Here is a 22,250-nt window from a genome sequence, read left to right on the forward strand (position 1 = left end):
TATATATATATATATATATATATATATATATATATATATATATATATATATATATATATATATATATATATATATAAATATTTCTATTACTTTATTTTTATTAACTTCTTTTATTTTTCTTTAACTTTTTATAAGCTTCTCTTCTGATAATATTTATAACTTGACCTCAATCATCTTAATCAATAATAATTTAAAGTTAATAAAACTTATCAACTCATTAATAAAATTATCGATAGTCTTTACTTTTTGAAAATATAAATTTAAGTAATTTTTAGATTAACTATTTAGATGTTTTTTTTCTTACTGAATATGACCTTGAATAAGTTACACATTTACTTGTCTAAGATTATTATCCTTGTTTAATTATACAATACTTTCCATCTCTATATTAATTCAAGGATAATATTGTTAGCCTTGATTAACACATACATCTTACACTTTCCATGTTTCAATAAAAGATTAGAGTATATTTCACACAGATGGCGTCGATTATATTTGAGAAAAAGCTAACAGAATACCTCTTATACACCCAGAGCACACGCAATGTTCAATGTGTAAAGACCTGTGTTGTTCCACGTTGACTGTCACGAACAGCATATATATTTGTGAAGTGCATTTTGTTAAAATTTTTAATCAACAATGTTTATGTACTATCTCTTTGTATTTCTAGTTGGTCTTTCTTGGTTGGGGTAAGAAATATTTTCTTTATTTCGTATGTTTTGTTTTCTTTATCTTTATAATAAATATACTTAAAACTAATCAGCAAAGATTATAAATATCAAGCTCCTACTTCTGTTTGAAAAATGATATTTTATGACAAATAGATATAAAATCTAAATTATTATTAAAAAAGAAATTGTCACACTGTGACTTTCTGAATAATATTCTAACTCTTTTGTTGTTGTGTTGGTTTATATTATTATGCATCAGCATTGCAAATATATACTATGTAATACATTAATTTTAATATATGTAAAATTAATATATTAACTTATGTAATACATTAATTTTAATATATGTAAAATTACCTTATGTTTTGAACATATGCTGTTGTGTACATATAATATTGATGTATACTTATTAAAAATTGCCTTGTTATTTCTATTGAAATATAGTAATAAAATAAATATTTTCTTTTTTTTATGTTTAATGTCAATATATGTAAAATTACCTTATGTTTTGAACGTATGCTGTTGTGTACATACAATATTGATATATACTTATTAAAAATTGCCTTGAAATATTTGAAGAAATTTGCTTAAATTATATGTGCACAATCTATGTACAAATTTAAATATAAATTTTTTGCTCTGTTAGTTCAAGGACTTTTTCATTCATGTTGGCAGTCAATGGATGTCAATTGATTCTTAATTACTTAACAGGCAACCTGCACTTGTCCAAACGAAACATGCTACTCTCTCACACGTATATGTATTGAGCAATTGATCATGACGTATATGTATTGAGCGTATTGATATCGTGACGAGTCTTATCTTTGCAGGTTATTGCGGACGGTTGAATTATTCTTTTAAAGCAATATTTACTTTTAGTACAATAGTTAATTTCATCAAAACAGTATATATATTTCTGCTAAAAATTTCTCACAACTTTCATACTTGCAAATCAAGGATGACTATCAAATATTAAAGTCAAGATCTTATTCATTTTAAAAGGAATTTTTAGGTTTACCAAGGTTACTGAAGAACGCAATTTCCTCATTAAATTTAATCTATTCTCAGGATGACTATGGCGCAAGGAACCATTTCAGTGACATCATGGGGTATAGTAGATGATCAAGAAGTGAAGAAATTCACATTGAGAAACAAAGTTGGTCAAGAGGTGGACATTGTGACGTATGGCGCGACCATAACTGCTATCAAAACACCGGACAAACATGGTAACATAGAGGACGTAATGCTTGGTTTCGACAATATTGAAGGTACTTCGTAAGCTTATTTGTGTGTGTACAAAAAAATGTTCGATAAAATGCTTGACTGATCGAGTCAATGTTACGTTATTCTATGTTAATTTATCTTTGATAATTAAAGAATTGGAAAGACAAATTAAAATTCTTGTTATTTAAAAGATTTACACACAGTGCTTCATAAAAAATGTCTGAATATTTATAGTAGTCTACACTTCTTTAGATTTGAGAGAAAAAAAATAATATCTGAGCAAATATATGAACTACTAACATGAGTTTAAAAAATCTGCACCAACAAATTTATTTGATTAAATTTGGTTTCCGGGTTTGAGCCGCGTGCATTCATCTTTGATTGATTCCGACGTTTCGCGAACATTTCAATCCGCTTCATCAGAGAGGAACGACCCGATGCCTCTCTGATTCATCTGATCCTTCTCTGATGAAACGGACTGAAATGTTCGCGAAACGTCGGAATCAAACAAAGATGAATGCACGCGGCTCAAACCCGGAAATCAAATCTAATATGCATGGACACCGAGAAAGCCTAAAAAATCAAATTTATCTGATCTTTTATACACAAAAATATTCATGATATAAGTAATTTGTTTTATATTTATTTTAACAGTTCATATATCAATTTCAAAATTGCTTAGCGCAATTCATGTGGCTGTATCTCAGTAGAGAAATGTTTGCGGGTTCATGTTTATGAATTTTATTTTTAATTCTACAATGAAAAAAGTTACCTCTAATATAGCTTAAAGAATTGAAAACATTTTAAACTATTATTAATCCTACTTTCTTACTTTCCTAATTTAAGATCTATAAGTTTCTACTATTATATCATTATTTAAAACAAAATTATTTGCAATATTAACGAGCACAATGATCGTCTCCAGGATATCAATCGTCAAATAATCCGTACTTCGGTGCCACCATCGGTCGAGTCGCAAATCGTATCGGGAAGGCGACTTTCGTTGTAGACGGTCAGCGCTATCATGTGTCGAAAAACATAGGTGAGGACAGTCTTCATGGCGGTACTCACGGTTGGAGTATGAAAGTATGGAACGCCACAGTAGAGGAGGATCGCGTGGTGATGACCCTAATCAGTCCAGACGGTGACGAGGGCTACCCGGGGACGGTAACAGCTATGGCTACCTTCCAATTGAACGACGATGGAGAATTGTGTATAAAGATGAGAGCTACCTCCCCGAAGGCGACACCGATCAACTTGACAAATCACGGCTACTTTAATCTTGCTGGACACGTACGTAGCGCATTCCTCTTTAATTCAGCGCGAAAAACAAAATATTCATCTTGAAAAAGATCCGTGAAATTTTCTCCCATAGCCAGCAGATACCTTATTTACGTTTAAAAGACTAGAACGAGCTAGAAAACGTAGCATAAATAACGAATAATGCGAGCACTATTAGTTGCTTCGAAATTTTTATATAAAAATTATCAGAACTTTTTTACACTAAACATTGTATAAGAAAGCTTTAAGCAATCTCGCGAATATAGTTCTATTATAATCGCGCATCGCCGGTATTAAATTCTACTTTATAATAACTTCTTCCGCTTTTGAGAACGTAACTGATCCATCAATCAAAGAGTTTTATCACATGTCATTATTTATAAGTATATTTTACAGACTACGAATGCGGCGGAGTTGTATAAACACGTGTTTACATTCAATGCGGATCGCTGGACCGTCACAGATTCGGGCAGTATTCCTACCGGCGAAATACGATCAGTCGAGAACAGCGTGATGGATCTCAGGAACGCTACCACGCTTGGCGATGTTATCGACAAAGTTCCAGGTGGTGGTTACGACTACAATTTTTGCCTGCCGATACCACACGACAATAGGAAGATCAGTTTCGTTGCTAAAGTGGTGCATCCAGGCACAGGAAGGCGTTTAGATGTGTACTCGAATCAACCCGGTGTACAATTTTATACATCCAATTCCCTACCCGAGAGAAACAATACGGCTGTTATAGGCAAAAACGGAGCGCAGTACTTTAAGCATGCCGCTTTCTGTTTGGAAACGCAAAATTATCCCGATGCTATAAACAATGTAAGTATTTCTAAGAAATAGTTACAATTCAATAAGAGCCGATAATTTGCCGTAAACAAGCGCATTTAATCTTATCACATCAATTTCACCATAGTATGATATAAATTACAAATGAAAATAAAATATAAATAATATACACATATAACAGAAGTACATATTGAGATTTGAACATGGATCTCAATTGATACTATAGCTCTAATTTATTTTGGTAATCACAGTGTTTAATTATATAATAATTTTACATTACCCTTTGCAGAGGAATTTTCCTAACAGCGTACTGCGACCAGGGGATATATATGAGCACATTGTTATATATAAGTTTGGAGTGGATAATTAACATATGGATTCTTCACTTAATTAATACTACAAATTATAAACTGGAAAATCAAATAAATATTAACTAATAAAGGATATTCTTAATTATTTGTAGTGTTATGATTATGTTGACAAAATACATTTAAATACATATGATCTAATTATATTGCTAAATTTAACTATTTATCTTTATGTAATATGAAGTATAAATCTATATATTCAGACTTTTGATAAATATTATAATTTTATTTTATTATATATAATTAACAAAATACAATGTAAAACTTACATCTAATTAGACAGTGATGGTGAAAGATTAACTTCTAAGGGATTGTGTTTCTTCTTAGTAGTAGAAGAATCTAAATTTTCCAATAATCTTTCCTGCCGTTGTTGCGTAACAGGTACTGTTGGAGGTGTATAACGATCAGATATCCAACCTTCCACATTGTATCCAACATATCCAATAACAGCCACAATAGGAAGTGTAAGGTATTTACCAAATTGGCCTAAGGATCTCAATACTAAAGGCCACATCTTTTTTAGTAATGTAACTACAACAGAAATAAAATTTTTTAATAAAAAATTACAATTAATACTAGTAAAAATGTGCACTCTTTATGTAAATGTTTATATATGCAATATTATCTAGACATTGATATAAGATTATAATATAAATTTTGCTGAAAGTAGTAATAGAATAAAATAAAATATAAAACTATGTATAAATATGAAGAAAACTTTTAAAAATTATCTAAAAGTATTGCTATCATTACCTATAGAATATTATCTCGTGCAAATTTGACTATTTTTCACGAATCTGATGGTAAATTCGACTGAATGTGCATTAAGGCCGGTATTATAGTTCATTCTTATGTATAAAATCGTTTTAAGGTCATTCTACAATTGCATAAGTGTGATCGTAAGTAGTGTAAATATTTGCGACACTACTAAAAAAAAGCCGTGTTCCGTTTTACGTATATGTGCGCAATTATCTATAATTATGTCACGTATACTGTAAAGCCTATTCTACAATTGCGTGAACGTGGTTGTAAGTAGTTGTAAGTGATTACGACGGGTGTATATCAGTTGGACACGAGGCAATTGGACACAGTCCAATCACAAGTCGCTGTTCCAAGGGACCCTACAAATGTATCTAATCACACGGTGCTGTGATTGGCTGTGTCCAAATGCACCGTGTCCAAGTGCACCGCTCCCATTACGACACCGGGTGGGACTCGATTGACCACGATACGATTGGACACAGATTGTAATGATTGGTTCGACCTAGTAATTCACTAAATAATTCTTTTTATCGGTTGGTTGTGTCCAATCGTACCGTGGTCAATCGGAACACATCCCTACGACACCCAATCAGAGTAAAGCCCATTCTACAATTGCGTAGCATAGTCGTGAACTTAAGAGTCAACCAATCCGAATGTTTTATTCACTGATTGCTTTACTCTGATTGGTTGTCGTAATCACTTACAACCACTTACATCCTGTTCACGCAATTGTAGAATGGGCTTAATAAAAGCGTGAAACGGAAAGCAGCCTAATGGCTCCTGCACACAGGATAATGCTTGCCGCGCGACGAAAGTTCGCGCGACAGCCAATCAATATGCTGCTTTCCGTAATAACCTTCTAGCTCTTACGGAAAAATAACATATTGATTGGCTGTCGCGCGAACTTCCGCCACGCGGCAAGCATACCGCGTCCTGTGTGCAGGAGCCATAAGAATCAATTAAGCTGATGGCACATAGAAAAACTTAAACAGTAAAACGTAAGCAGTAAGCAAATTGACCAATCACAGTCATTGATTCTTCTTACGGTCCAAGAATCAACGACTGTGATTGATCAATTTGCTTATTGCTTACGTCTTACTGCTTAAGTTTTTCTGTGTGCCACGGCCCTTAATTAGAGTGTTTTATTTACTGATTGCTTTATTCTGATTGGTTGTCGTAATCATCTACAACTATTTACAACTACATTTACGCAATTGTAGAATGGCCTTTAGATTTATTTTCATATGGCTTCTGCACGGGAGCGATGCACTTGGACACGGTGCATTTGGACACAGCCAATCACAGCACCGTGTGATTAGGACATTTGTAGGGTCCCTTGATACAGCGACTTGTGATTGGACTATGTCCAATTGCCCCGTGTCCAACTGATATACACCCTCCTGCACACAGGACGCGATAATGCTTACCGCGCGACGGAAGTCCGCGCGACAGTCAATTAATATGTTGTTTTTCCGTAAGAGCTAGGAGGTTATTACGGAAAGCAGCATATTGATTGGCTGTCACGCGAACTTCCGCCGCGCAGCAAGCATTACCGCGTCCTGTGTCAAGAGCCAATAGGCCTTCTACAATAATGGAGGATTCACACTGCGTTCGATATCCGATATACGACATCCGATATCCAATAGAAGAATTGGTTTTTTGGAGACAAAAAAAGTCGCTAGCTAGACACTCTAGTAAAGAAACTCTACTATTGGATAATGTTTCGTCGTACATCGGATGTCGTCGCAGTGTGAATCCTCCATGAATCTTTCATATTTTCTCAACGTAGGTCACCAATATAAGGGAGAGTTCTTTTCCGGTCGAAAACCTCCTAGTGGCATCTGTTAACGTAAGACTTGTGATATTTTTTTATAATTTTGTATATTTTATATGTAAAAAATTAGACAAACTAGAAAAATTTTAAATAGTAGCTATTTTAAGATATTATTTTTGATAAAATCTGCTCTAATAATAGTTTTAAACGTTGATTTATGAATATGCTCGTCGAGCACGTGGCATTTTTTTATAGCTTAGCTCGTTATATGTATATTTAAACTTAATTATTGAAAATATAAGCTACAGTAGGAAGGTTTTCAATATACTCTAGTTAATATTTATATAAATATATTTTTAAATGAGTTGGGAATTTTTATTGTTCACGATCTCGAGGTTATATTGGACTACTTTTGATATATGAATAAAACCTATAGTAAAAAAATGATTTCAAGAATAAAATCTGTAAAGATATTTTAAAATTTAATAAATAGTTTAATAACAAAATATAAGAAATTGTAACTTAGAAATAAAATTCTTCTTCAGGTTAAATCGTAATTCAACCAAAACGTTACAATGTCAGGGGGTTTAGATGTATTAGCTCTTAAAGAGGATGATGTTACCAAGTTATTGGTTGCTTCTGCCCATCTGGGTGCAGAGAATGTCAACTTCCAAATGGAGCGATATGTCTATAAAAAAAGAGTCGATGGTAAGTGTTTAATAGATTCTCTTCCTAGTACTAGTCCTAATTCTTTTATACATCAATTTTTTTAACTTAGCATTCTATATTCTGCAGGTGCAGGTATGAATATAATTGATATTCGCCATACCTGGGAGAAGCTGTTGCTTGCAGCTCGTGCTATTGTCGCCATTGAACATCCTAGTGAAGTCTTTGCAGTTAGTTGTCGCCATGTGGGTCAAAGAGCTGTACTCAAGTTTGCAGCTCACACAGGTGCTACTCCTATCGCTGGACGTTTCACTCCTGGTGCATTTACTAATCAGATTCAAGTATGATAATGTCAACCATGCCTTGCACTTAATTAAATATAAATTAATGATAATGCTTTTTGGTCTGAAATCAGCATTCCTTGTTTTTCATTGGCTTGATCTTTTTGAATTATTTACAGAGATATCTTACAAAATTAAGATGTTTTTTTAAGTATCTTCATTTTCTCCCTATTTATTACATGATGAAACAATAGAAACCAGAAAAAAATCTGTTGGTTATTTTATGGCTTAATCTTTTCTGATGAAGGACCAATGCTTCTTATTGCATGTTTACCAATAAGTGCACCTACACAACTCTATTTTTGTTTTGCAGGCTGCTTTTCGTGAACCGCGTCTTCTGGTTGTCACGGATCCGTCCACTGATCACCAGCCCATTACTGAAGCAAGCTATGTGAACATTCCTGTGATCGCCTTCTGCAATACTGATTCACCACTACGCTTTGTAGATATTGCAATTCCTTGTAATACTAAAAGCGTACTTACTGTTGGTTTGATGTGGTGGCTTCTCACCAGGGAAGTCTTACGGCTAAGAGGTTCCATTCCACGTGAGACTAAGTGGGATGTAATGGTAGATCTCTTTTTCTATAGAGATCCTGAAGAGGTTCGTAATCATAATGATTTATCTCATTTCTTGCCTTTTATCTTTTTTCTTTCAAATCTTCTCTAGTTTTCTTTATATTAATTGATAAGGTGAACCAACAGAAATAAATACAAAAATGAGAAACTAATCCATTACTCTTAAGGATTTGATCTTTTGATTTTAAGGTGAAAAAGTGTTTGATGTACATATGTAACCAATAAAAATATGCGTGATACATTGTTTTTTTTTTTCGTTTTTTTTCTAGGCTGAGAAGGAAGAACAAGCGGCGAAAGAGATCGCGCCAAGTAAAGAGTTCACGAGTACTACAGTCGAAGCTGCAGCACCTGCACCAGAACCTGGTTGGGCAAACGAGGTTGGGGAAACAACTGCTGTGACTACGGAGAACTGGGCTGATGACGTGGCACCACCAACGGCTGCTACCATTCCCGTAGCTACTACTGCACAATCCTTTCAACCAAGTGGTGATTGGGCTGCACAGGTAAACATGTATTATGTAATCATTAATATTTATATGTACATTATTAGTCAATATTAAGTTTTGTGTAATAATATTAATTAAATAATTTTCACGTGAATGATTTTTAACTGGAATTATCATTTACTCAGCCTCAAGAGGAATGGTCAACACCTGTAGCGACTGCCCCTGCCCCTGCCCCTGCCCAGAGCTGGGGAGGTGCGAGCAGTGAAAAGTGGTAATCTTGATCTTTCTGACGTTATCTTATAAATAACGACGAAATGTTTTGTAAACTGTTTCTAACAGGACTTTGAAAAGAAATTGTCTCTTTTTTATACTTAATCCTAAATGCACATATCCTGTGTACTTCTCCAACTTACAAAATAGAATATAGATCCCATTCCCCTAAAAATATTTTTAAAAATTCTGGAAATTCTCTTTCTCTGGCTGATAAATACACTCGATTGTAGTCATCCAGTTATTAGATAATATATGAACATCACTTTTGCAATATATTAGTCATTCTAGTATTAGTCATTATAGTAATGTATTGTGCAAATTCTCTAAATGAAATGATTTAAATCTATTTTTCAGTTATCTCAATATAATTAGATGGTTAATCATCATATTCCAAAAGTGTGCCAAACTTTTCTCATCTTTTGATTCTATTACCAATAAAGAAAAGGTATAGAGTTTTACATATTATAGTTAATGTGCATAAACTGTAATAAAAGGACAAGAAACGAGCGGCAGATTTAAGAGTAAAGGAGAACATGTTTCTGATTAAAATAAATTTTATGCTATAATTAAAATAACTAGACATGCTTCTGAAGTATGTATTGTTTACAAAGCTAATTTGACTTAACATAAATATATCTTTTTATGCATATATATATAGAAATATAATTAATATGGTATTAATACTATTAGCGGTAGCTGGCTATTGAAAAAAAGTTAATCATCGGAAAACTGCGATTACAACGTTCCGCATTATCTTTTACATGACTAAATATAACAGATCACAAATTGTATCTTTCATAAGCAAATTGCTACATTGGAATGTAAACATATGAGTAAAAAATATCCTAAGATTACATGTGGTAAAATGCAACCGTTGAATGACAAAAATCAACAATAAAATAAAATATTACGAATCGCAATAGGTTTACAGAGCGCACAACAATTAGATGTATTATACTACTATGCAAATACACAAAAGGAATGAGGCTGTTAATTAGCTTATTCATCAGTAATCCACACTCAAAGCACTCAGGCCTTTCTTCTTGATAGCTTCTGCCACGGCGCGCTCTAGGAAGTCTTCTGGCTGATCACTGTCATATATTTTGTCTTCGTCTGAGTTAGACACATTGCATCTTCCCATTTCTACAGAATTGCTTAATCTCGGAGGATTTGAGGACATTGTGGGTAAAGTAGTTGGCAAGTCCCTGATATCCTGTATATGATTGGATGGAAAGGAACAATGTACACCTATGTAATCACTATCGGTCCGATAGTCCGGGATCTTATCATCATGTGACTGAGAAACAGAATCAACTGACTGGACTAAGCCATAATTACGAATTGCCATCATCACTGCTGTGTCTTCCATGTCATTTTCTCGGAAGAAACGAAACAATCCCTCAGTAAGATCTTCTTCCAGACAATCAAGTGCTGTTATCATATTGCAATCCTCTAAAACTTTGTTGACAGTATTGTCCATAGTTCCTTTGGCAGCTTGAAAAGCCTGCCATCTCTTGAGCTTTTCTCTTGCATGTCTTTCTACCTCGTCATAGTCATTATTCTCTAAATTATCTTCCATCATCTCCATGTTTACATTCATGTGTTGCTCCTAGAGCAATAATAATGTTTTTTATATACATCTTGTGGTTATATATATTGTTTTACAAAATACAAAAAATATATATAATGCATCAGAACATGTTATAATGTAAATTTTATAACAAAATAATATGTTATTGGAAAGAGCCAGAAATCGATAATATAGTTTATCAACAAGTAGAAAAGTCATATTTATTTGCTTAATTATCAATGAACATGATTGATGGGAATAATGGAAAAATCACAAATATCATCATGTCATTTCTACGATAATTACCGTATTCCAACAAGTTTCATTGACCTTGGACAAATGCGTGCACTGCCGCTTAGGCGGAATAGGTCTCTCATGTTCGTCCGTATCAGACTCCTCAACGTCGGTCGCCATTGTCTCTATAATTCTTGCGAATTTTCGTCAATGTATCTTCCTCGGCGTCATTCACAGGTTTTCTCGATTCTTTCAACTTCAACGAAGATATATTGAGACAGTCGTCGAAATTAATGACATTTTTGATAGTGCAAAAATTTAATATGATCACGGAGCTTCAATTCACCCAACCCATTGTCGACAATTATTTACAGCAAGGAACATAGCGAAACATGCGGAATTGCACGCAATAAACGACAGTGCGATTCTTAACTAACCTAAAAACTGACACTCGTACCCATCGTGCAGAATAACGATCGCGAATGTACGCGTCAAACTCAATCGGACCAAGACGACGTGGACCCAAAAAATCTCAAAAATCAACAATATCTTTTAACTAATACTTCATGTATTACAGAGGATTCACACTGTATCCGATACTTGATGCACCATACCGAACAGCCAATGAAAAAGTTCACATTCTAGAGACAAAATATCACTAGTTGGAATTCCTAAAGAATGAATTCTCCCATTGGATATCGAAACATCATGCATTAGACATCGACGCAATGTGAACTCTCCATAGCATTTGGTAATTGTAAAATGGCAGCTACTACGATGATTGTTTGACATATTGAAAAAGCAATAAACGAAAATGTTACAGGATGTGATACGAGCACTCGATATAACCTCAAAAATGACAGTCACGCAAGAGGAATTTTCTAAATATATTGCAATTCTCATTATGAATACGTACTGGTATGCTTTTGACTAGACTTCTGACCGTGTAAAAATGGCGTGAACATGTGTTCACGGTTCTCGATGGCGATCTGATTGGATTTGACGTCCGACCTGTCAAGCGAGACCCGCTCTGGCATTACGTGCCGATTAGGATTACAATTTTTGCATCAATTATCCTTAATCAGAGTATATTATAATATGGCGATCTGTGGTGAATATATCCGTAGTCAATTTCCGACGATAGATGACGATCTGTATCAATATGTGGAAAGTATGTTTCGTAAAATAACCTAAGAAAGCCTTGCGCAAGATTGCTTGGTTTCATGCGACACCGCGAGAACTGTTCTTTAATGCATATATTCTCGTGTATAAAGGTATCCTGGACAGTTCCAAGGACGACTTCGAGGACGGCGACGAAGTGTATGAGGCGATAGGCGAGGTATTACATGAGGTGGCGGACAAGTCAGAAATCGAGGTTAGGTCTGTAAATATGCATTCGCATTTGTTATCTCCTTATTATGTTCACGGTGTGTTTATCCATCTGTTCAAACGCACGAAGATTTATCAACGTGTAAAAAGTTGAACGCGGTTGCAAGAATCTCAGAATGGACCTTTGTCTTCTTCATAGTGTAATCGGCACAACTGAAGCTAATTGTAATCTTGTTCTTTATGTACAGACAAATATGCGTGAAATTATTAGAGTTGTTAAAAGGTAGTACCAATGACGATAACATAGAAAGGAGAAAAAACGGTGTTAATAAAGTATTGAATGCTCCAGTACATTTGGGTGCTCTGGCTGCTACCTTAGAGGCTCAAGTTGAACAAATTAAGAGTATATGGGTCACAACTAGAGACGATGCAATGGTAACATCGATTTATTAAGTTTGTTTTAAATAATGTATATGAGTGTTAAATTATACTATTTAGTTGTATATTTTCTTTTATATTGCCTGCATATACAACATGTACAAGTATCAATTATATGTAATTTTATTTATTTATTAATAGAAAGTAGATGCTAAGAAGTTAGAGAAAGCTGAGGCTAAATTGCAACAAAAACAAGAGAAACGAATTGTAAATGAGCAAGGGTCTGCTGGACGTATTAATACTGCCAATAATGTGTCTGAATCAAGTGCTAGTGCCAGCCAAATGACAAGTAAAAAGGACAGTCGAATGGAAACTAAAGGCAATGTCAATAAAACTCAAGATATCAGAATAGAGAATTTTGATGTCGCATATGGTGATAGAGTATTGCTGCGTGGTGCTGACTTAATGCTTGCATTTGGTAGACGATATGGTCTAATAGGTAGAAACGGACTCGGCAAGACTACGTTACTTCGAATGATATCTAGGTATTATCACACAATCACTTATTTACATTCACGAATAATATATTTATTATAAAATTAATTGATTAGTGTTCATAAAAACTGGTAATTTTAAAAAAGTGCTAGTTGTTGGAATCGCGGAATTAATTTTTATTGTAACACATTTAATTAATTAATGCAGATAAGATAAATTTTGTTTGATTTATAGCAAACAACTGAGAATACCATCACACGTGCGAGTGTTGCACGTCGAGCAAGAGGTGGCCGGTGACGATACGTCCGCGTTGGAATCTGTATTAGAGTGCGATCAGGAACGTAGTACATTACTCAGTCAAGAGACCAAGTTACAAACGATGATAGAGAAGGAAAACGGTTCGAAAACGGCAGATACATTAGGCGAAGAATTGACTCGGGTGTACGAGGCGATGCAATTGGCCGAGGTCGACAAGGCTCCTGGCAAAGCAAGCGCAATCCTGTCAGGACTCGGATTTCCTGTGGAAAGGCAGTCTTGGCCGACCAAAGCTTTCTCCGGCGGTTGGCGTATGAGATTGGCCCTTGCCAGAGCTTTGTTCTCCAAACCGGATTTGTTACTACTTGACGAACCGACGAACATGCTGGACATCAAGGCAATACTTTGGTTAGAAAAGTACCTACAAACGTGGCCAAACACGTTACTCGTAGTGTCGCACGATCGAAAGTTTTTGGATACGGTACGTGTATTTATTTTGCAATTATCTCCGTGTGAAAGATATATTCATTTAAAAAAAAATTTACCGTTAATATATTTCATACTGACATTCAAATCATGTTTTGAGTACTATATAGTTTCCTGTATGAACAAAAATAGAAAAGAATGTTACATAAATACACATTTGCAAATAAAAACAAATTACAATGACAATATCATTTTGCTGAATTTTCCATTATAAAATTCTTTGAGAACAAAGATTATTTCGGTTGTATAAAGTTGTGTAATAAGCTGATATCAGTACTGATATCAATGCTGATACAAGTGACATTAATCACCTTTAACGACTTGAAGTAATAAACACGGGGAAAAAACATGAATAAACAGATTAGATAATTATCGCTGATTTTGCGTCATAATGTATCAACAGCAAATTTCTTTTTTTTTTCGTATTTGATATTTCTACGGCACCTTTGGATGCATGTTTGTATACAATTTTCTTTTTATTTCGATTGTAGAACATACATTAACATAGATTGATTGTTTAACTTGCAAGCGCAGCACGTATATCACATCTATGTGAAATATATATTCAATATATTTTTGCAACATTATTTATGATTATTTATCGTCTATGTGTTTATCTCATATCTTTTATCTTTCTTATAGGTACCGACCGATATTCTGTATTTGCGCGGGCAGAAAATAGAGGCATATCGCGGCAATTACGAGCAATTTGTGAAAACGAAAGGTGAACGTGAAAGAAATCAACAACGAGAATACGAGGCTCAACAGGCAAAGAGAGCGCACGTACAGGAATTCATCGACAAATTCCGCTACAATGCGAATCGTGCCGCCAGTGTACAAAGCAAGATTAAAATGTTGGAGAAGTTGTAAGTGTACTTTATGTAATTAGATGTAATCAACACGACAGGAGTCTTTTGTCTCCACTATCGAAATACATTTTCTTTTTAATTTTATTTAAACTCTGTTTCTCCGCAGGCCCGACTTGAAGCCGGTCGACAAAGAAAACGAAGTGACCCTGAATTTCCCCAATGTGGAGCCATTGAGTCCCCCCATATTGCAACTCGACGAGGTCTCTTTCAGTTACAACGGAGGGGTCGACGTAATATTTAGTAACGTAAACCTTACCGCCAACTTACAATCGCGTATCTGCATCGTCGGTGAAAACGGGACGGGTAAGACCACCCTCTTAAAAATCATCACAGGCACGTTGAATCCGACACGCGGCACGGTGCACGTTCATCGCAATCTGAAGTTCGGATACTTCAGTCAGCATCACGTTGATCAACTAGACATGCGTATTTGTCCCGTTGAACTATTGCAAAGGCATTTTCCCGGTATGTTTTGGTAATGTATATAAGCGTACCATTTTATAAAATAATTATTAAATCGTATAAGTTAAATTGATTTGGCATATTTTTTTCTAGGAAAACCGATCGAAGAGTATAGACGGATGCTCGGAAGCTTCGGAATAAGCGGCAATTTAGCTCTACAAACCATCAATTCTCTTTCGGGAGGACAAAAATCCAGAGTAGCGTTTGCCTTGATGTGCGCCGCAATGCCGAATTTCCTAGTGCTCGATGAGCCCACGAATCATCTTGATATCGAGTCAATCGAAGCGCTGGGTAAAGCTCTCAATAAATGCCAGGTGAGTGCTCATTCTACATATTTCGTTTGTGTAAACTCTTCCCGTTTAAAAAATTCATATTGTATGTTTTTGTGTAACTTATTTTTATTATAGGCTGGTGTAATCTTAGTGTCTCACGATGAACGTTTGATTCGAATGGTTTGTACAGAACTGTGGGTATGTGGAGGAGGATCCGTTCGATGTATCGAAGAAGGTTTCGACGAATATCGCAGAATTATCGAAAGAGAGCTTGAATTATAAAAATTTGATTTTTTAAATGTGATATTGTCATCTTTCGTTATCTTCTATCGAGTAATACATTGTTATAAAATTTTAGAAAAGCTCCATTGTTTCAATTAATATCATAATGCAACTATTATCTATTTTATCATAAATATTTACTTTTCTTTCGAAATATTTCATCGCCAAAGGTATCTTATTTATTTCTTAGATGCTTTTTTGTGAAATATATTAAAACATTAGCGATTATTAATTGTATATGTACGTTTTATTTATCAAATTAACAAATATCTGGTAATTATAAAATGCAAGTTTTAGCATTGCGCGACTTTACTATAATAAATTATTTATTTTTCCCTCAAGAACTTTAAATTAACATGCTATAATTTGACTGTGAATTCAAGTAGATTGGACGATCGAGCATGGAAATTTTCATATTTAATACTATAATCTATTACGAAGAAAAGTAATAAAAAATATTGTTGTTAGATAAAGAAGGCTCTATTTCATTTAAAAGTATATTATATCTTTACTACTTCCCTACATATAAACATGAAAAAGGCATGTATTTCTTACTATACAATAACATATAACAATTATTTTTAAATCAACGATTCGCTGCTGCAATTGTTTATTAATATTGAAAAATAAGTTACAACAACTTTACATTTTGGCCCTTGTAACATTTAAACAAATAATTATCTGATGCATTATTATACATTGATACAATGAGTTATGAATTAATGATTTTTGTGATTTCGGTAAATTTTATAGAAGTGTAAGAAAAATATAATACAGTGATTAAGAAGTTTAAATGAGAATGCTGTTTTTCAGAGCTAAAGTAAATGTTCCTTTCATTTTAATATCTTTTACATTTCTGTTAGGTAACAGGCCTAGAATTTCTAACGATCTTTCTTTTCTTTATGTATAAGTATAATCTATATTAAATAGATTTCTCCTAAGATAAACTGTACAGAAAATATTGTCTAAAACATTTTATTGTAAAACTGAGCTCACACACACGAACTCAGGATATTTCACACACTCTCTAATGCTTATACTTCGCGATTCATCCTTTCCCTGCTCATCTAATTTAACATTTTATTGTGGCAGCATCGAGAAGTTTTATATATATTATATATCATAATCAATGCACGAAGCAATGATTTAAGTATACACAGAGGTTTCTTTTCAATATGCCAGAGAGGTCGCATTATGTTGCCACTGTTTACTTCCAGACGAAGTATTTAACGAATGCAGTGTATTAGGGGTAGAAGATGATTGAAGAGGTGGAGCTGGAGCTTGTTGCTTTGCTGCTGTAATTTTGGAAACATCACGATTATTGTTCCTCTGATAACAACAATATACGCTCTTATCTACTTACAATAGGTATGCATGCAGAAAATAGCAAAAAATGCGACATGCAGGTTTAATTTATTGTATGTAAGCAATTAAACATGAATTGTTATGTCATACATATATTTCGATATTTATTACTATGTATTTTTGATGGTACAGGAGGCGGGGAAGCAGCATCAGCAGAAGGGGTAAGTATCATATGAAAAAAATCTTCGAATGGCATCATAAAAAAAGAAGTATCTCATCTGTAATGTATCGTGTGAGAAATCGTGTTAGCAAATTGCATGTATAGTATACACGGGATCAAGATATAACTGAAAAATGTGTTATATAAACGTGCAGTATTATATGAACAGCAACTGTATTTAGTCCTAAGAGAAAAAAGCACAATTCTTTCATTATAAAAGAAGCATGTGTTCTGCTAAAGCGAAAAACGCGTTTTGTCGTTTTCTCTCACCATTCCTGCTGCTGTAGACTTTAACAAAACCCTTGAATGGCTCCGGATGCGGGAAACTCGACATGACGTGAAACATATCGGCGAAACGCATCTCCAAGTCAACAGAATTCGTATTTGACTGACCGTTGCGCACCGACAAACTCCTGGTGGGTGGAGTTGGCGGCGGCGGCGGCGGAGGTGCCAATCTCTGATGCGTGGGTGCGGGCCGATGCGGGAGCGGCGGCGGCGGCGGGGGTATACACGGTGCGGTAACCGTGACCCTCGACGGCGGCGGCGGCGCTGCTCTCGTAGCGGTCGTAGGCATGGTATTCGCTCGTGAAGTCGGTGGCGACGGGGGTCTAGCCACGGGCGGCCTGAGAACCCGACTCACCGTAGTTCTCGCCGGCTGCGCAGTCTCGTTTAAACAGTCCTGCGATTGATGTAAAGACGACGGCGTTGGTACCAAGACCGGTGACGAACGAGGCAATCTCATGCTTTGTGCCCGCGACACACTTGTGCTGCTCGTTAGATTCAGCTTTTTAGGTGGCGGCGACGGTTTCTGCAAGGAGGGAGACGCTGCTGGTTTAGGCACGATAATCGATTTTCCGAGTCCTCTAGGCATGGTGTCCGCGTTGGTCATCGCAGAATCGGTGGTACTTTGACTTTGCTGCAAATCAATAATCTTACAGATACATGGTTGAGTCTTAAATGATTAAGGCTCGTGGATTTTTTTTTTACAAGATTCCCACTATTGCAGAATCCTGTAAAATGCTCCAAGAATTATTCTTTTCCCTTGATAGTCAATAGCCTTAAAATAAACGTAAAAAAATCATGAAAAAAGATAAGTAAAAGATAAATAAAAGAGGAAAGCTGCATGTTAATTTTAAAGTTGTTTATTGACTATCAAGAAAAAAGAATAGTTTGCATTTGCAGAGTATTTTACGAGTGTGCTCAAATAATTTAAAGTATTCTTTTATGCAAATATTTTTTTTTATTTGATAATGGCACACAAGAATTTTTGGCATGAGTTTTCTCGTTTTTGACAATCCAGGATTCTGGAACAGTGGGAGACCAGGAACCTCAATACTTATCTCTACCAACATCAATTAAACCTTAATTTTAACATTTAAATTCTCCAGAAAGAGACTCAAACTCAGGTTGAAGTTTAATTGAATACAAGCAGGCATAAAGTGATTCTAATTTTTTTTATCTACCTGACTGTATACTTGTGGTTTCTGTGTAGCTGGTGGCGGGACTGGTGGTGGACCACGCTTTATGCTGTGAGACGATCCAGGTGACGAATGAAGGAAACTAGGATTATTTACATTATGTCCGTTCTTCTCTGTCGTATTACTTCTTAATCCAATAGGTTTCAACTTCGGCATACCACTTGCAAATAAACCACCAAGCTGCATGGGTCCTCCATTACTAGAGTAACTGCTGCTGTTGGAATTATTATTTCCACTGTTATTATTAAATGAAGAGCTGGTTGATTCACCTTTTACTCTTCCTGAAACAAATAATTACAAATATAAGTATTTAAAAATTCCTCCTTTATAGTTCTTTTTTATATAGCAAAATATTACAGAATCTTCAAATTGATATAATACCATTAATTAGTCAATACTTTATATCGATATAATTTATCTTATAATTTACCAGCAATAGCAGGTGTACTTTTATCCACAGTAACAGTCTTTTTCAAAGTTTTGCCTGCTCTTATAGATTGCAACAACAAATTCCTGTTGTCTCCTGCCGGTGGACCAGAAGAGTTGAATTGCAGAGGTGGTGGTGGTGGTGGTGGTGCAGGCATTTTCATTCACCCGCTGCAAAGTATAACAATGCTATAATTCTCTATCAATATTCAATTGAAAAAACATTGTACGGATCACAGTTTTTCATAACGAGATTTTAAATGTCAAAGTATAACGAATATTTATACGAGATTTATTCTTAATCCCATAAACACGATAAGAACAATCTCAGATCGTCCTACCGGGATGTGTCATTCGCTGTGAGGTCATTTCGTTTTTGGATAAGCAGATTAAACGATATTTCGATCACAGCGACTAGCGTATCTTTGCTAATAAAACCACACTCTCTTTGCAGCTTTTGATAAGATTTTCCCGTCGGATTTAAATGTTGAAATTATTCACGCAGGTGAGGGGGACACTCCTTGAAACGTGACAGTACGAGAACACACCTCATACATAAAGGCAGTTTATCTCTACCGCACGATTGCAATTGCGTACGCGCGCGCGCATTGAGATTCGTGTTTAATTCTACCAGGATGCGGCCAATTACCGGATTAAACGGGTCGCAGCTGTATTTATGTCCGAAGGCAGGACTCGCGGGCAATGACACTCATAATTGAGAGGGGCCTGGCGGATCCGACTGTGATCCAACTGCGACATGGATCATGGCGTCATCAGGTCCATCGAAGTTGGGGGTCCGTGAACACGCCGCGAACGACGAAATCGCGAGACGTGTATAGAGCGAGTGTCTGCAATACGCCTCTGGTTCGCAAAAGTCGTGATCACGGAAGATGTCGCGGATACGCGTATCTAGAGATAAAAGTTGAAGGTGTGCGTAAGCCAACACACTTACATGCACACACATTAACCCATACATACGTGTCACTAACTCACGAGCGCGTAAAACAAACGCGAGGAGATAACAAGACTTATTTATATTTGAAAAGTTCTTTGCGGTCTTCCTTCCTTTTCTCGTATCTGCGTTGATATAAAAATCCATTCTGAATTTACCACTGATATAATTATTCATCGAAGAACTTACTTCGATACAGAGTAGATTTTTATTTTGTATTAAGTATAAAATTGAAAGTGATTTATATAAGTAATGTCGTAATATTAAATTAGCTAATAGAAAATTAATTTTTTAATCGATAGTTAAACATATAACAAATATTTTAATATAAATATTTTAATATAAATATTTGTGTTTTTAATTCTCTCTGGAAATGTTCAACGGAAAGTAGAATTTTCTTTCTAGAAACTCTAGCTAGTATTAATATTAGTGACTTTCTTGCTTCATAATGCAATTCTTCTATTGGATATCGAACATGAATGCAATGTAAATCCTCCACAATATTCTTGAAACTTGTTGAAGGATGTTTCCACTCTATATTCTTGTATTCAATGTTCATTTTGAGAAAGAGGTTAAGAAACTCTTAAAACTCAACCTTTCGTATCGAGGACGTATTAACGGCCTGTACGTGTCACGCGGAGAATCTGTAATTTTTACAACAATCAGTAATATAACAAGCGTTGCATGCAAAGTAATTAATCATTGATAGTTTTTGAAAGTATAAAAATACAATATTTTCGAAAACGAAACATTAGCAAGTAATTCGTAGTCAAAGTGACTTAGATTGTGGCTATTGTTTCAGGTTACTAAACAGAACTTAAAATGTCCATCCGACCGGTATATCGACCAAAAATTGTGAAGAAAAGAACAAAGAAATTTATCAGACATCAGAGTGATCGATATGATAAACTCAAGGTATGTAAATTTCTTTTCACTTTGTTATTTATACAAGCATACTTATAAGGTTATATTATCTCTATGTTATTGATTAAATGTTAATTTTTATGTGTACTACATAGTGAGAAGAATTATATTGAATAATATATACAACTATTTTGTTTCATTAATCTTATTTATTTAATTTTTTAGCGCAACTGGCGTAAACCAAAGGGTATTGATAACAGAGTTCGTAGACGATTTAAGGGCCAGTATTTGATGCCTAACATTGGTTATGGTAGCAACAAGAAAACACGTCATATGCTACCAACTGGCTTCCGCAAAGTTCTTGTACATAATGTAAAGGTAAATTTTATTTTTATATAAAAACTTCTAATTATATTTATACTCAAACTAATAAACAAAAATGACTAGCAAACTGAGATAATCTAAAAGAATTACAAAATCTGTATTGATAATATAAAAATATCTTGAACAAAATTTTGTGAATTATCTTCATTATGTGAAGAATTAAATAAAATTAGAAAATTATTTTCACTATGTGAAAATCTCACATGTTACTTCTTCATTATTACTTGCAATATTATATAAATATTATTTTTATAACTATAAATTGACAATGTGAAGTACTTTAGAATGAGGTATGAGTAAAGATTAATTTCTTTATAGGAATTGGAAGTTTTGATGATGCAGAATCGCAAGTTTTGCGCGGAAATCGCACATGCTGTCAGCAGCAAGAAAAGGAAAGCTATTGTAGAGCGTGCTCGACAGCTTTCAATACGTGTGACGAATGCCAGTGCGCGCTTACGTTCGGAAGAGAATGAGTAAGCGTGCTTTCCTGTATTTTGGCAATAAAATGTTAAAAACATATCCATACCTCTTCTTGTTTGTCTTGATTCTTCTCACAATTTCTTAGCAGTGTTGCACAGCAAACACTTAGATCTTCTGCATACATATTTCTTAATGTGTGAACGTTGATTGCGTTTAGCAGAGAAAAGTGCTCAATGACCACTTTTCTCTGCTAAATGCAACCATTGTGATATTCTACTCAGATCCTTTGTACAACCAGAAAAAATATAATCTATTTGTTCACTACATGTTGGAAATCACTCTAGAAGCAATTTTTTTATATTTTTCAATAATTAATATAGTATAACATGTATATATAA

At 34.7% G+C, this 22,250-nt stretch overlaps 6 protein-coding genes across 19 annotated transcripts in view; 4 read left to right on the plus strand and 2 right to left on the minus strand.

Annotated features, from left to right (window-relative positions):
- The window catches only part of LOC116846641 (aldose 1-epimerase-like), a 5,592-nt gene extending 1,171 nt beyond the window's left edge, over positions 1 to 4,421 (plus strand). Inside the window, exons 3-8 of one of the 6 annotated variants that reach the window (XM_032820740.1) lie at positions 480 to 689; positions 1,318 to 1,501; positions 1,740 to 1,939; positions 2,821 to 3,188; positions 3,573 to 3,998; positions 4,255 to 4,421. In XM_032820740.1, coding sequence (XP_032676631.1) covers positions 1,741 to 1,939; positions 2,821 to 3,188; positions 3,573 to 3,998; positions 4,255 to 4,335 — 1,074 coding nt within the window. In that variant the 5' untranslated portion in view covers positions 480 to 689; positions 1,318 to 1,501; position 1,740 and the 3' untranslated portion in view covers positions 4,336 to 4,421. Of the gene's footprint in view, positions 1 to 263; positions 690 to 1,317; positions 1,502 to 1,739; positions 1,940 to 2,820; positions 3,189 to 3,572; positions 3,999 to 4,254 lie in introns of those variants that run through there. The other 5 variants (XM_032820739.1, XM_032820738.1, XM_032820735.1 and 2 more) reach the window with 5 other exon arrangements.
- Positions 4,422 to 6,781: 2,360 nt separating this feature from the next.
- LOC116846611 (40S ribosomal protein SA-like) lies at positions 6,782 to 9,252 on the plus strand. Its single transcript, XM_032820677.1, has 6 exons — positions 6,782 to 6,944; positions 7,415 to 7,577; positions 7,665 to 7,876; positions 8,190 to 8,477; positions 8,722 to 8,955; positions 9,084 to 9,252. Exons 2-6 carry the CDS (start codon positions 7,445 to 7,447, stop codon positions 9,171 to 9,173), a joined length of 957 nt encoding a protein of 318 aa, XP_032676568.1. The 5' UTR covers positions 6,782 to 6,944; positions 7,415 to 7,444; the 3' UTR covers positions 9,174 to 9,252.
- A 461-nt stretch (positions 9,253 to 9,713) lies between these two features.
- LOC116846612 lies at positions 9,714 to 11,579 on the minus strand. Of its 3 annotated transcripts, XM_032820679.1 has the most exons (3): positions 11,413 to 11,579; positions 11,048 to 11,231; positions 10,178 to 10,780 (listed from the first exon to the last, which is right to left on the minus strand). In XM_032820679.1, exons 2-3 carry the CDS (start codon positions 11,153 to 11,155, stop codon positions 10,178 to 10,180), a joined length of 711 nt encoding a protein of 236 aa, XP_032676570.1. In that variant the 5' UTR covers positions 11,156 to 11,231; positions 11,413 to 11,579. The 3 variants fall into 3 exon arrangements, with proteins under 3 accessions (XP_032676571.1, XP_032676569.1, XP_032676570.1); XM_032820680.1 differs by having other exon boundaries at positions 9,714 to 10,780; positions 11,072 to 11,544; XM_032820678.1 differs by having other exon boundaries at positions 9,754 to 10,780; positions 11,048 to 11,539.
- A 210-nt stretch (positions 11,580 to 11,789) lies between these two features.
- On the plus strand, positions 11,790 to 16,276 carry LOC116846609 (ATP-binding cassette sub-family F member 3). Of its 2 annotated transcripts, none has more exons than XM_032820673.1 (9): positions 11,790 to 12,146; positions 12,250 to 12,350; positions 12,553 to 12,739; positions 12,884 to 13,227; positions 13,412 to 13,913; positions 14,561 to 14,784; positions 14,894 to 15,252; positions 15,343 to 15,563; positions 15,657 to 16,276. In XM_032820673.1, exons 2-9 carry the CDS (start codon positions 12,322 to 12,324, stop codon positions 15,801 to 15,803), a joined length of 2,013 nt encoding a protein of 670 aa, XP_032676564.1. In that variant the 5' UTR covers positions 11,790 to 12,146; positions 12,250 to 12,321; the 3' UTR covers positions 15,804 to 16,276. The 2 variants fall into 2 exon arrangements, with proteins under 2 accessions (XP_032676564.1, XP_032676563.1); XM_032820672.1 differs by having other exon boundaries at positions 12,074 to 12,146; positions 12,250 to 12,355.
- Positions 16,277 to 16,614: 338 nt separating this feature from the next.
- On the minus strand, positions 16,615 to 20,149 carry LOC116846610 (WAS/WASL-interacting protein family member 1-like). Of its 4 annotated transcripts, XR_004378537.1 has the most exons (6): positions 19,882 to 20,149; positions 19,237 to 19,403; positions 18,792 to 19,087; positions 17,599 to 18,259; positions 17,280 to 17,386; positions 16,615 to 17,098 (listed from the first exon to the last, which is right to left on the minus strand). XR_004378537.1 is itself a non-coding variant. In XM_032820674.1 (5 exons), the coding sequence occupies exons 2-5, from the start codon at positions 19,394 to 19,396 to the stop codon at positions 16,974 to 16,976; spliced, it is 1,242 nt and encodes a 413-aa protein (XP_032676565.1). In that variant the 5' UTR covers positions 19,397 to 19,403; positions 19,882 to 20,144; the 3' UTR covers positions 16,615 to 16,973. The 4 variants fall into 4 exon arrangements, 3 of the variants coding, with proteins under 3 accessions (XP_032676565.1, XP_032676567.1, XP_032676566.1); XM_032820674.1 differs by lacking the exon at positions 17,280 to 17,386 and having other exon boundaries at positions 19,882 to 20,144; XM_032820676.1 differs by lacking the exon at positions 17,280 to 17,386 and having other exon boundaries at positions 17,599 to 18,244; positions 19,882 to 20,136.
- Positions 20,150 to 20,704: 555 nt separating this feature from the next.
- LOC116846619 (60S ribosomal protein L32) lies at positions 20,705 to 21,957 on the plus strand. 3 transcript variants are annotated; one of them, XM_032820692.1, is made up of 4 exons: positions 20,705 to 20,830; positions 20,987 to 21,099; positions 21,274 to 21,426; positions 21,751 to 21,957. In XM_032820692.1, the coding sequence occupies exons 2-4, from the start codon at positions 21,007 to 21,009 to the stop codon at positions 21,907 to 21,909; spliced, it is 405 nt and encodes a 134-aa protein (XP_032676583.1). In that variant the 5' UTR covers positions 20,705 to 20,830; positions 20,987 to 21,006; the 3' UTR covers positions 21,910 to 21,957. The 3 variants fall into 3 exon arrangements, with proteins under 3 accessions (XP_032676583.1, XP_032676582.1, XP_032676581.1); XM_032820691.1 differs by having other exon boundaries at positions 20,707 to 20,808; XM_032820690.1 differs by having other exon boundaries at positions 20,715 to 20,875.
- The last annotated feature ends 293 nt before the right edge of the window (positions 21,958 to 22,250 follow it).

The sequence above is a fragment of the Odontomachus brunneus genome, unplaced genomic scaffold (genome assembly GCF_010583005.1).
Source record: "Odontomachus brunneus isolate Ranch 3 - 2012 unplaced genomic scaffold, Obru_v1 Obru_scaffold_066, whole genome shotgun sequence".
Classification (NCBI taxonomy): domain Eukaryota; kingdom Metazoa; phylum Arthropoda; class Insecta; order Hymenoptera; family Formicidae; genus Odontomachus; species Odontomachus brunneus.

Excerpts from the sequence above, each read along its gene's own strand:
- LOC116846610 (XM_032820674.1), bottom strand. The coding sequence starts at position 19,396 with ATGAAAATGCCTGCACCACCACCACCACCACCACCTCTGCAATTCAAC. Across the intron at positions 19,088-19,236 it reads AAGTACACCTGCTATTGCTG|GAAGAGTAAAAGGTGAATCA; the intron begins GTAAATTATAAG and ends TATTTGTTTCAG. Across the intron at positions 17,099-17,598 it reads AGTCTACAGCAGCAGGAATG|CAGCAAAGCAACAAGCTCCA; the intron begins GTGAGAGAAAAC and ends CCAAAATTACAG.
- LOC116846619 (XM_032820692.1), top strand. The coding sequence starts at position 21,007 with ATGTCCATCCGACCGGTATATCGACCAAAAATTGTGAAGAAAAGAACA. Across the intron at positions 21,100-21,273 it reads ATCGATATGATAAACTCAAG|CGCAACTGGCGTAAACCAAA; the intron begins GTATGTAAATTT and ends TTAATTTTTTAG. Across the intron at positions 21,427-21,750 it reads TTCTTGTACATAATGTAAAG|GAATTGGAAGTTTTGATGAT; the intron begins GTAAATTTTATT and ends ATTTCTTTATAG.
- LOC116846609 (XM_032820672.1), top strand. The coding sequence starts at position 12,074 with ATGGCGATCTGTGGTGAATATATCCGTAGTCAATTTCCGACGATAGAT. Across the intron at positions 12,356-12,552 it reads AAGTCAGAAATCGAGGTTAG|ACAAATATGCGTGAAATTAT; the intron begins GTCTGTAAATAT and ends CTTTATGTACAG. Across the intron at positions 12,740-12,883 it reads CAACTAGAGACGATGCAATG|AAAGTAGATGCTAAGAAGTT; the intron begins GTAACATCGATT and ends ATTTATTAATAG.
- LOC116846612 (XM_032820678.1), bottom strand. The coding sequence starts at position 11,155 with ATGGCGACCGACGTTGAGGAGTCTGATACGGACGAACATGAGAGACCT. Across the intron at positions 10,781-11,047 it reads ATGAAACTTGTTGGAATACG|GAGCAACACATGAATGTAAA; the intron begins GTAATTATCGTA and ends TTATTGCTCTAG.
- LOC116846611 (XM_032820677.1), top strand. The coding sequence starts at position 7,445 with ATGTCAGGGGGTTTAGATGTATTAGCTCTTAAAGAGGATGATGTTACC. Across the intron at positions 7,877-8,189 it reads CATTTACTAATCAGATTCAA|GCTGCTTTTCGTGAACCGCG; the intron begins GTATGATAATGT and ends TTTGTTTTGCAG. Across the intron at positions 8,478-8,721 it reads TCTATAGAGATCCTGAAGAG|GCTGAGAAGGAAGAACAAGC; the intron begins GTTCGTAATCAT and ends TTTTTTTTCTAG.